Source organism: Drosophila albomicans, chromosome X (assembly GCF_009650485.2).
Source record: "Drosophila albomicans strain 15112-1751.03 chromosome X, ASM965048v2, whole genome shotgun sequence".
Lineage (NCBI taxonomy): Eukaryota > Metazoa > Arthropoda > Insecta > Diptera > Drosophilidae > Drosophila > Drosophila albomicans.
Window position 1 is genome coordinate 22,619,962 of NC_047627.2, and position 12,422 is coordinate 22,632,383.

A 12,422-nucleotide genomic window follows, 5' to 3' on the forward strand; every position below is an offset into this window, starting at 1 on the left:
CTAGACTAAGTTAGTACAAATTGTTTGGAAAGAAATCGTTATACACGTCGATAAAGGTTGCACCATTTTACAGACTATTCTTGTTAAGCTAGTTCACTCTATAAGTTTGTATACATTGTTTTGTATCGATAGCGATAACCATCGATAATTTTCTAAACTTTTATGAACGCCATCTAGGCTTTTTTAGCTAATGTGTCATTTTAAGTAAGTATAAATCGCTAAGTGCATGTTATCGATAAAGATGAGAATCAATAAATAAATCGAGAACTTGTTGAAATATTCAGTATTTTAATGTACTATTTAAGTGCGCTCTCAAAGCTAGTATAATGTTCTGCATTCTATCGATAGCGATAACTACCAGTATATAACTAAATCGATAACTCTTAAAACATGCAGTATTTAAGGTACTTTTCATTTAATGCATGTTCATTCTTCACGTTAGTGTAAGTTGCATTCTGCATGTTATCGATAACGATAACTACCGATATGTGTGTATATCGATAACTTTTAAAAACAAGCCTGCATGTACTTTTTACTTTGAGCTTCTTCATTCTTTAAGTTAGTATAAATCATTGTCTGCATTTAATCGATAACGATAACAACCTTATGTATGTATATCGAAAATTTTTAGAAATGCTCAACTGATATATCGATAGCATATAGAAGCATCGTTAACTTTTTCATTTGGAGCTTGTTCATTCTCCCCCTTTAGTATTAATCGTTTTCTGCATTTTATCGATACCGATAGTAACTAAGCTATCGATAACTTTAAGAAACTGAAATTATGTAACGAACCCGTTCTTTTTGTGAGCTAATCCACTCTCAAACCAGTTGCAATTTCGACACTTTAACATTAATTTGAGTCGTCGCATCGCTTTGCCCGGCACTTTGTTGCTTTGCTGCTGTTGCTGCTGTTGCTGCTGCTGCTTTGATGACAAATCTCACACGCTGTTGCGGCGCGCGCGGACGCTGTGCTGACAGACTGTCACGCCTCCATCTCATGCTGCCTCAACTCAACTCGACTCGACTCCTCGCAATCCATCCATCAATCCCCTCACCCAAGTCTCTGTTGCTTTTGCTCCTGCTTTTGGTGTCGCTTGCTTTGTACCCAAGTTGATTGCTTAAGCGAATTGCGGTGCCTGCCCCAGTGGGAGGCGACTCGGTCAGGGAATGGATGGGGGGAAGCTGTGTACGTGTGTGTGTGTGTGTGTGTGTGTGTGTTGGCTCCCATGCACACACAAAAATATGCGACTAATTGAAGTTTATGTTTTCGTATGTTTTGTGGAGCTCCCCCGCAGTGTGTGTCTAGAGTGGAAGCGGAGGTGTGGAGGATTACTGGTGTACATTGACAGGCGACGGCGGTTTGCTGCTGATTTCCATGCAAATTGATGTTACAGCACAGTAAGCAGCCAATATTTCAGCTTCATTTCATAAATGCGCCCAGCGAATTCCCCAATCGCATCCAATCCAATCCCCGACGGCGCTCGTCACCAGCTATCCAGCTATCCAACCATCCAACCAGGCAACAAACCAACAAACCAACCAACCAGGCAACCAACCAGTCAGTCATCCATCCATCCATCCATCAGTTGCCAAAGTTTGCATATCAAAGTTTATGGATGCCCCGATATCGATAACGACGTGCCACATGACAAGCCTCTTGACAGATTTTTATCTCCCTTTCTCGTTTTTTTTTTTTTTTTTTTGGTGTGCGTCCTTTTTATTATTCACACCTTTAATGTATGCATGGAAATTACTCAATTATTTACTCTGACATCATTTTGCGCCACAGCGTCGAGAGTCGAATGTGCCTAGAATTATGTAAGATAATAATTTCAAAGTGTTTACTACTTGATCAACTTGTTAAGATATTGTTTTATGGAATTGAATGTTAAGCTACAATTGGTATAAATCAAAATAAACTAGTTGATAATTTCATATAAGTCTTCAATAATAATAAACTCAAATTATAAATTACGAAATTTACATTCAAAGCATTAAATTCGAAATTTATCTTTTATCTGATTTTTAATATAACTCTAAACATTGTTTGTTGGTGTGAATAAAAATAATAAACGGGAAAATTATACATTTAGTTTCTGCAGTACTATCTTTAATAAAGTTGGTTAAATAAACAGGTTAACTAAGTTGAATTAAAATTCAAAAATATTGCTATGTTTTTTCTCTTTTTAGCATTATTTCTAATAAAGTTCAGTAAATCCGCTAAAAATTATGGAAGTTGCTTAAAAAACTATTTTATATGGCAAAAAAACAGCTGTTATAGGGTTTTTGGTGGATTTGCTTGACAATCTAGTATATTTTCTTCTTTATGGTATATTGAAAGCACCATATATATAATGCGGTATATTTTGTATTCTATGGTATATTTTGAAATTGATATGCCTTATAAAGTATTCGGTATATTTTGTACTTTACAGTATATTTTGAAAGAAATAGTATATTTTGAAAGTAATAGTATTCCTATATATCATATTTATTATATTTTAGTATATTTTTTGGTATATTAAAATGTTAACTTTTAATACAAATCTTATTCAAAAATTGCCAAATTCATTGCACAATTTATATTTTTTTTAGCCACAAAAGATCTGTTGAGCTGTTGTCCAACACTGGCTCCTCGCTGGTCAACACTTGGTAGCGTTTTGTGGTCTGCGTTGCTTTCGGGCCAATTTGGCCAGCAATATTGCAGTAATTAGCAACATTTGGCTACCGACAACGATCGAGTTTAATTGACCGTGCCCACACACAAGTGACTGAGAGAGCTCAAGAGAGGTAGACAAATTGGGAAGAGAGAGATAGAGAGAGGAGGAGAATTCTGGCCAGAGAGAGAGAGAGAGAGAGATGACTTGTGGAGGGCAACTTGAATGTGGCAGCTTTGTGTCATTTGCCTTTAATGAACGGTTGCCTTCTCTTGTCTCTTTCTCCCCCTATTTCTATTTCTCTCTCTCTCTCTTTCTCTTCCTCCACCCTTCACTCCTCGTCACCCTTTCTAGAATATTGTTCTCGGCCGTTGCATTTATTGTCCTACCAAGCGTCGCTTTTGTTTTAAGCCAACAAACATTAACATCGCTGCCAATTTGTCGGCGGCGAAGGCGCAAACCAGAGAAACGCGCGTGTCTCGCCCTACCTCTCTTTCTCTCTTACTCTCTCCCTCTTGGTTTCCCTCTAGCTCTGTTTGTAGGGAGAAGTGTGCACCAAAATGTTTACTTGGGGTGACTGACAACAAAATCGCCACACGATGCAGCCAAACATAGCAAACTTTTAGTACTCGACAGTTCATAAGAATTGCAATGAAAAATATACAAATCATAAAGTTTTTTAATTTAATTACAATGTGTACGGATTCTTCACTTAATAAATAAATTATAAAAAATAATACTAAAATTTTAATTAAAATATAAACATGAGAAGCATTAAATATTGTTGAATTGCTTTTAATCGCAAATCAATTTCAATGGTTTTACCTTGTCGATTCTAAAAAGTAAGAAAGCTACTTAAGGCTGAAGTTTGGTTGACTCAAGTACAGGTATTTCAAAGTCTGGCTATTGTTGAATTCGCTCTACAAATGAGGAAATATTAGGCATATAAATTATTAGAATTTATTGTAAATTTCATTCAAACAACGAACTTGAGTTAAAATTTGCAAAAATTGCCTGCTGGTCAGCTGCTCAGTTGTGTGTCCTTAGCTTAACTTGAACGTTGCACGTTGCAAGTTGCCGTTGCCTGAAGCGCTGCTTGCATGTGGCAACGTTGCACGCAATGCACTCAAGAGAAAGAGAAAAAAAAGAAAACAAAACAGAACAGAACAGAGAACAACGAACAACGAACATTAAACGCTGTAGACATGGACATGGTCATAACTGTGCAGTCGACAGTCGTCAGTCAAGAGTCGAGAGTCGAGAGAGAGAGAAGCCGAATGTAAACACAGTAAGCAGTCGGTTTTTACTGCCCAAAACAACTTTGACCAACTGGCATATAGCGAGGCACTTGGCATCAGCTTTTGGCCTAATAAATGCACTAATTGCGGTTAAATGCATTTTGCATGCAATTATTATCATTAGGGGTTGGCGCTCTTGCTCAACAACCCGCCTCGAACTCCTTACCTTCCACATCCATTTGCAGTCCTCCTTTACCCATGTTGATTATTAATTTTAAATGCAACTCTCGTTTTTTGTTGTGTGTATAGTATTATGCTTATCGACAAATTGAATACTCTTCTCCTAGATATTTCTATTAATTTTAACCTCACTCCTTACCTTCGAGTTTGCCTTGGTTGACAGTCTGGTATATTTTATAGTATATGGTATATTGCGAACTTTGTACTATATCAATATACCAAATATATTTTAGTATTTTTGCGGTATATCTGGCATGTTTTGAACTCTATGGTTTATTTCGAATTTAGTACTATACCAAATATATCAGTATATTTTTAGTACTTTTGCAGTATATCCAGTATGTTTCGACAATCAAGCCAATTAGTATATTTTGTACTCCACAGTATACTTTGAATGTAGTACTATATCAATATACCAAATATAAAACTTTTGTGTTTTAGTATTTTTGTGGTATATTAAATTGGTATATTTTTAAATTAAATTCCTCACTGCTTTCTTATTCATTTTTGTTTTTAATTACACTCACCAAACTCCAATGTTTATATTTATTATTCTCGACAAATTGAACGCACTTCTCCTAGATATTTCTATTAATTTTATTTAGACAAAAAAAATTTTGTTTTTTTTTTTTTGATATTCGTTTTTTTCTTTTTTTGTTTTGTATTCTTTTTGGATTACATTTACATTTTACATATACAACGAGCACATTTTTGTTTACACTAATATTACAAAAAAAAAACTCTTTAAATAATAATAAAAAAAAAAATTAAAATGCAATATCAATTTAATTGTTAAGTGTATTCTGTGTGTGTCTTAACTTATGCACATGTTTTTTTTTTTTGTTTTTGTTTTCTTAGTATCGTTTAAATTTATTTGTTTTGGCTGCGCATCTCTTTTGTTTCTTTACAACATTTAAATAAATTATTTTTGTATGCATAATATATACGAATTAATTGTATTTTTATAGCCTACAACCTAACCTGGGGGCAAAAAAAAAAATATGTATTTATATGTCTTATTCTATTTACGCGTTTAATAATTGTTGTTGTGGTTAAATTTATTGAATTTCTTTGTTTTAATAAATTACTAAAAGCAAAACGAAATAAATAGCAACACGCACGCAAATCCAATATAATACAACACTAGAACACACACACACGCACACATACACTCATACTCACTCACACACACACTCACGCACTTACTCATAGACTCACTTATAAACTCTCTCTCTCTCTATTTCTCTCTCTCTTACACCAACTTTTCTGCCCACTTCATTTCATTTGTTTAACAACGTTGCTGAATTCGCTGTGCTATTTTCCGCTATGTTTTCCTACGCTGCTGAATTTGCTGTGTAATTTTCCGCTGAGTTTTCCTACGTCTCAAACCTGCAGCTGATCCTCATCGTCGGACTGCGCCTGTGAACCACTGTCCACCGATCGCCCGGGCGGACTTCCCGGATTCAGCGTCGGACTCGGCGTCGACGGCGGATGCGCTGGCGATGCGCCCGCTGAGGCGCTGCAGCCCAACGCCTGTCCTGGCGATCCGCCAGCCAATGCCAGCGGCTTGTGTATGTGTCCCCCTCCTCCTCCTGCGCCTCCAGCTGCTGCTGATGTTGGCGGTGCTGAAGCGGCTCCACCAGCCGCTGATGCGCCACCATTTGCTGCAGCTGCGGCGGCTGCTGCACTTTGATAGTAGCTGCTGAGGGACGACAACGAACTGGAGGCGGATAGATGCGAGAAGGGCGTGGCTGCTGCGCCCAGCGGTCCAACGCCCACACTGGGCACGCCCGCATACAGATTGTAGGGCAGCGGCTTTTGCATCGCAGCCGCTGCTGCCGCCTGACGATAATAAATATCAATGCTCGAGTGCGGCGGCGCTCCATGCGCTGCTGCAGCGGCGGCTCCAGCGCCCGCTGCTGCCGCATATGGCCAGGCGCCCAGGTACGGCGAGCCGCCGTACAAACGCTGAAACGCTGCAAAGTTGCCGGCCTCGGCGAGCAGCTCCAAGCCAACGGCAGTCTGACGCTTCCACTTGGTTCTGTGAGGGAGAGAAGCGAGAGAGAACAGAGAAAGAGAGAGTTTTAGTTTAGTATATTCAAATATACATATGCTTTTAATTGCTTAGAAGCGAGAAAGAGTTTTAGTTAGATATTAACTATTTGAATTGAATTCAATTTTAGAGAGCAGATGGAAGAGTTCTTGTTAAGTTAAATACGAGTATAACAAGAAAGTGTGTTCGACTGAATAAGTGCAAAACAGTGGGGTTTTATTCATAAAATATACAAAATTTTGGATTATGTTATACCAATATACCAAAACGACAGCTTTCGGTATGTTTCGGTATTTTTGTAGTATATTAATTTGGTATATTTTTTTGTTGGAACTAATACCGCACTGTTTTGCTTTTATTCAAAATGGTGAGCCGGTAGCTTTCTCACTTGTTTATTTATTTCTCTATATGAATTAAAAGTTCAACATTACGTTCCTTTTATTTACACTCTTTACACTTCATTTTACTGTTTTTTCTATTCTAGCAAATTGTTCTAATTAGCATTATTATTTATCTACATTAATACTAGTGGTGGAACTTAAACTGTTTAAGTAGAAACTGAATAGAAACTCATTTTTTGTTTTCTTTACCATTTTTCTTCACTTATTTTATTTTTTACTGTTCTTTTTATTTTGTATTTTGTATTTATTTCAATTCAAGCTTTTTTCTATTATTTGGATTCCTATTTCTTTCCTATTTATAAATATAAAGTCATTTTCTTTCAACTATAAGTTTTTAGTTTTATTTGTATTTTCTGTTTTGAATTACCTGCGATTTTGATACCAGGTCTTCACTTGGCAGTCGCTCAAGTCCAGCTTATGCGCTAACTCTTGACGCTCCTGAACGCTGAGATATTTCTGCCGCTCAAAGGATTTCTCCAGCGTCTGCAGCTGATGATCGGTGAAAGCGGTGCGCGCCTTGCGTTGCTTCTTGCTGAGACCGCTCATGTCGCTGGTTGAACCGCTCTTGATGCTGTTGCCATCATCGTCTTTGGCACCTGGAAGCGAGCAGAACGAGAAGCAAAACGCATTAAGTGGCAGTCGATAAAGAGACAGAGAACAGATAGACATATAGGAAGTGGAGAGAGAGAGAGAGAGAGAGAGAGAGAGAGAGAGAGAGACATAGGTAGAGTTAAGTATATGTTAATATATACTTAATATTATATTCTTATATTCTTAATACTATAATATTCTTAGTACATTTAAGTATATTCTAAATACTAGAATATTCTTAGTATATTTTTCATACTATAGTATTCTTAGAATATTTTAGTATATTCTTAATACTAGATACTAAAGTATGCTTATATATACTATAATATTTTTAATATTTTCGTAGAATTTTATTCTTAATACTATAGTATTCGTAGTATATTTTAGTATTCTTAGTATATTCCTAATACTGTAGTATTACTAGTATATTTTAGAATATTCTTAGTACTCTAATATTTTTAGTATTTTGTGCAGTTAAGTACTATTTCTCTCTCTTTTTTCTCCCTTTCTCTATCTCTCTCTTTGTTGCTCTCCATTTAGTACATTAATTGTATGCAAATTTAACTGATTGCGGTTGTGCGATAAGACGCTGAGGCCTGCAGGCTTACACGGCCATGGTCATGGCCATGGCCAAGTGGCTGTGGCTTTGGCTTTGTCTTCTGGGCCAACGCACACAACCGTTAAATTGGTTAAAGCGAGAACTTGCCAAGTGCGCAGCTCATTGTTAAGTCTACGACTTTTCGGCCATTGGTCTGAACCGTTTTGCCTAAGGTAACGCAAAGTAAAAAACGCTGCCCCAAAAATTGTATTGGCCAATTATGAAAAAACGCACCCAAAAAAAAAAGAAGGGAAGAGTATAAATGCAAGTAGTGAAATCAAGTGGCATTCCTAAGGGCAAATCACAGTGCAGCAATTGACTTGCCTCTCCCTCTCTCTCCCTCTTGCCATCTCTCTCTTGCTCTCTCCCTCTCTCTCACTCGCTCCTTTTGTGTAGCTTAGTCTGCAGGGCAACAAGCGGCGACTACCGTTTATAAAAGTTCCAATTGCGCACAGGAAATTGCTGTAATAAATGGCAGCTTCATCTGTCCAGTGACACACGCACAACACACATACACACTTGCACAAACACTCACACACACACACACTTTTAGCTGTAACTGCCACAACAAAGTTGAAGCTCTGAAGCGTCTATTAAATGGCTTTAAATGCATTTTTTTTTGTTGTAGCTAGATTTTGCTGTTCATAACAATTTGCACAGTTTAATGAGTGCCAAGCAAAGACCAAGAGCGAAAGAGAAAGGGAATGTGAGAAGGGGAGAGAGAGAGAGAGGCATATCTGGATGGCAGAGACAACGATTGTGCAGCCCTAAACATATATAATTATATTTTGTAGCATGCCTAACTGAAAATTGCACTCTACATTCTACATCCCCCTCCCCCCTAACCGCTCCCTCGCTTGCTGCCACGCCCAACAAAAACAATAATAAAATACTAATAGAAGCGCTGCCATTATCATTCGTTTGCTGTGTTCGCTGTTTAAAACAATTTTGCTGCACATTTAGGAATGGCGCACAAAAAGTGACTAAGAGAGCGAAAGAGATGGAGATTTAGGGAGAGGAGAAGGAGGAGGCGAAGGAGGGGGAGTTAAACAAACAAAGCGTGAAAATGCAATTTTTCAACAGCGGCAGCACAAGCAACTAGAACATGGCATGTTCGTGCAATTTTTACAGTTTGTTTTGCAAAGCGACTTCGCCCCCCCTGACACAAGGCAAAAAAAAGAAAAAAACAAAAGACTCAGGCAACGAACTTGCCCTCGCATTCACTCAGACAAAACAAACAGACAGACAGACAGACAGCGGCTCTGATGGACGGTTAGAGTAACAAATGGATTTGCATTCCGATTGGTTATCACGAGATACACAGACGGACAGACAGACAGACAGACAAAATATAGACATTGCCAGAGCCAGAGCCAGAGCCAGAGAATGCGATAAATTAGTCAATCAATAAAATATTATATTTGCTGTTATTAGCGAGCATTTCAATTACAGCATTTTGCCAACGGTTGACATTCTATTTGAAATTGGCAACAATGCCAACCGAAAGTGCAAAGCTCAAAAGTCACAAAGTTAAACTATCGAATGCAATATTATTAATGGCAACATGTGCTTAAATGTTGTCAGCGTTTTTATGGAGGAAAGCAAAGCATATGATTAAATCGTTTTGCTGCAATTTTGTTTGTTTGCAATTTATAAGAGCTGCTTTCTATTTTCATGTGGGTGTAGCAAAAAAAGAATACTATAGTATTAGGAATATACTGAAAAAATACTAAATACTATACTTTTAAGAATATACAAAAAAAAAAGAAAAAGAATTCTACAGTATTAAGTATTTGCTAAAAGGTAATACAATTTCTTAGTATTAAGAATATACTAAAAATATATCAAGAGTATGATACTATTTAGAATATACTTCTAAAAACTACGAATACTTCAGTATAATACATAAATTTCGAAATACTGAGAATATTTTAGTATAATAATATACTGTAGTATTAACAAATATACTCAGAATATTATTAATGTCATAGTATTAAGTATAACCCAATACATACTAAGAATACTATAGTATTAATAATATGCTAAATAGCATACTGAGCAATAGATATTGCTGACATTAGATCTTCATTTCTATCGACCGTAAATACAGTTTTGATATTGAACTAAAATATGCCTGAAATTTCTTTATTTGAGACAGATGCTTTTACATATAATATGCTATATTATAAGACAAAGTAACTAACTGCTTGAGGCATATTAATTCATTTTCATTAAGAGGCAAAGTAAATATAATTATTTATTTAATATAATCAATCTAGTATTGAATACTAAATTGAATTTATAGAACAAAGAGTGCTGGCTGCTGGGGCCTTCAACTCGAGTAGAGAAAAACGTTAGTTGCTTTGACGATATATTTTTATATCATTCCCATTCTTATGTTGAGGACTTTAAGTATTAGTTCTTTCTTCGAGTACTAATATAATAATAAGAATGTTATCGGATTATATTAATATTGGCATACGCAAAGTCAAATCAAATTCTAGATATTTATGGATCATTAAATTGTTCTAAGTTCAGTTTAAGCAATAAAAATATGCAATCTCAAATCGAGATCTAGATATTTATTATTATTGTGGGTATTACGAAAGTTCAGTTTCAGCATTCAATATACTATATAATCTCAAATCAAAATCTTGATATTTATGGATTGTTAGATTATTCTAAGTACTACGAAAGTTCAGTTTAAGTTTTCAAATCGAAATCTAGATATCTCTAGATTCGATTTTGAAACCCAAGCTGATGTAAATTTGTTCACAGCTTTCTCAGAGCACTCGGCACTAAGTGTAAAAGTGCAAGTTATCTCAATAATTATTTATGCAAATAGTTATGAGCTGCTAAGCAAAGTATCTCATTATTCAGTTATTATATTGATATGCTAATTTTGCGACTCGAGTGCTTGGTTTACCCTTGTGTTCATTTTGTTCTTTTTGACTGCCCTGAACGCGAGATCCCGCCCGAAAAGTATACAGAAGCTCACCTCACCATTACTACAAACGCTGTGATTATCCATGTGTCCGCTGCCGCCGCCGCCGGCGCTGCCCCCCGCCTCATCGCTGTCGCAATCCTCGTTCTCCTCATGATAATCGCTGCTATCATCCAGCTCTGCAGCCGATGGCGTTGCACCTTCACTTCCACCTCCAACTCCGACTCCAGCGGCAGCAGCTGCCGCAGCAGCAGCGGCGACTGCAGCATTGTTGCGTGCAGCGGCAGCGGCGGCGGCAGCGGCATAATGCTGTTGCATGGCCGCCGCATATTGTGCCACATTGAGACCGTTCGAACCCATTTGCGTGGTGGCGCCACCAAAGTGCGAAAGTTTCGCGACATGCGACGGATGCGAATGCTGTGCATGATGCGGATGTGATGCCAATGGATGCGGATGCGGATGTGGATGCTGATGGGCGTGGGCGTGGCCATGCAAATGGGCGTGGGCGTGGGCGTGACTATGCGGTGACTGATGCTGTGGCGGCGGTGGCGGTGCCAAACCCAACGAAGGCGGCGGCGATGAAGCGGCCGCTGAATCCGTGTCCAAATGTTCGCTGCTCCCGCTGTTTGTGTTGTTGTTGTTGCTTAGAGTGTTGTTGTTGTTCGTTGTAGTGTTGTTGTTGTTGTTATTGTGATGTTGCTGCTGCTGCTTGTAGAAGGCAGCAGCACTGGCGGCAGCTGCACTGCCCGCTAGAATGTCGTTGATCATGAAACGCGATCGATTTGGCTTTAAGTTCGATGTGGACATGTTGACCGCCGGCGGCTGTGGCAACTGTGTGTAATGTGATTGCTGATGCTGATGCTGCTGCTGAAGCTGAAGATACTGCTGCTGCTGATGATGATGATGATGTTGGCTCAACAGCTGGTGATGATGATGCGCAAGTGGCGACGGCTCGATGCTGTTCGCAGTTGTTGTTGGCAGCGTTTGGGTTAAAATGCTCATTGAGTCTTTCATTGCCGTAGCACTTTTTTTGGTTGTTATTTACTTTGTTTTTTTTTTTTTTTTATCACACTCACTGATATACACAAAAACACTTTCGAGCACTAAACAAAAAATGTAGAAATGTAAATTTGTTTTGTAGAAATTTGTTCGTCAATTGGTTTTTCGCTTTTGCAATTTGTCTGTGTGTGTGTGTGCGTCGCCTGCGCTGAGGAGAACGTCGCGCTGTGGCTGCCAAAACGAGACTAAACGCACCTGCAACACGGCAGCGGCACAAAACTCCGACAACGGCAACGGCAACGGCAACGTCAACAGCGACGACGTCGTCGGCAACAATTTTGCCACTTTGTCATAGGCGGTGGTGGCTGCTGCTGACTTTGATGTTGCTTTTTTGGTGGTGGCTTAGCTTGCGCTGCGTCTGAGCGAGCACGCTGCTTGAACACAACACTATCCTTCTCTCTCTTGCATTCTCTCTTGTTCGTTCGCCTCTCACACACAAAGCAATTTGCTGTCTCGCTTTGGCACAGCGCCATGTTGTTAGCTGCGCTCTGCTGTGGTGAGTTTCTTCAACCAGTGTTGACCAGTTTTTATAGCAACTCGGAGAGCGAACAACTGAACACACACATACCCTCGTACACACACACACACACACTGTGGCAAATGTCGGTCAAACGGCGGCGAAACGATTTGGCAACAAT

General features: G+C 38.4%; 1 protein-coding gene across 4 annotated transcripts in view; it reads right to left on the reverse strand.

Moving 5' to 3' along the window:
- Window positions 1-4,784: 4,784 nt before the first annotated feature.
- The window catches only part of LOC117577986 (homeobox protein B-H1), a 59,473-nt gene continuing 51,835 nt past the window's right edge, over window positions 4,785-12,422 (reverse strand). Inside the window, exons 1-3 of one of the 4 annotated variants that reach the window (XM_052008797.1) lie at window positions 10,780-10,852; window positions 6,960-7,188; window positions 4,785-6,179 (exon numbers count right to left, since the gene is read on the reverse strand). In XM_052008797.1, the coding sequence (XP_051864757.1) occupies window positions 5,522-6,179; window positions 6,960-7,138 (837 nt within the window). In that variant the 5' untranslated portion in view covers window positions 7,139-7,188; window positions 10,780-10,852 and the 3' untranslated portion in view covers window positions 4,785-5,521. Of the gene's footprint in view, window positions 6,180-6,959; window positions 7,189-10,779; window positions 11,953-12,422 lie in introns of those variants that run through there. The other 3 variants (XM_034263081.2, XM_052008796.1, XM_052008795.1) reach the window with 3 other exon arrangements.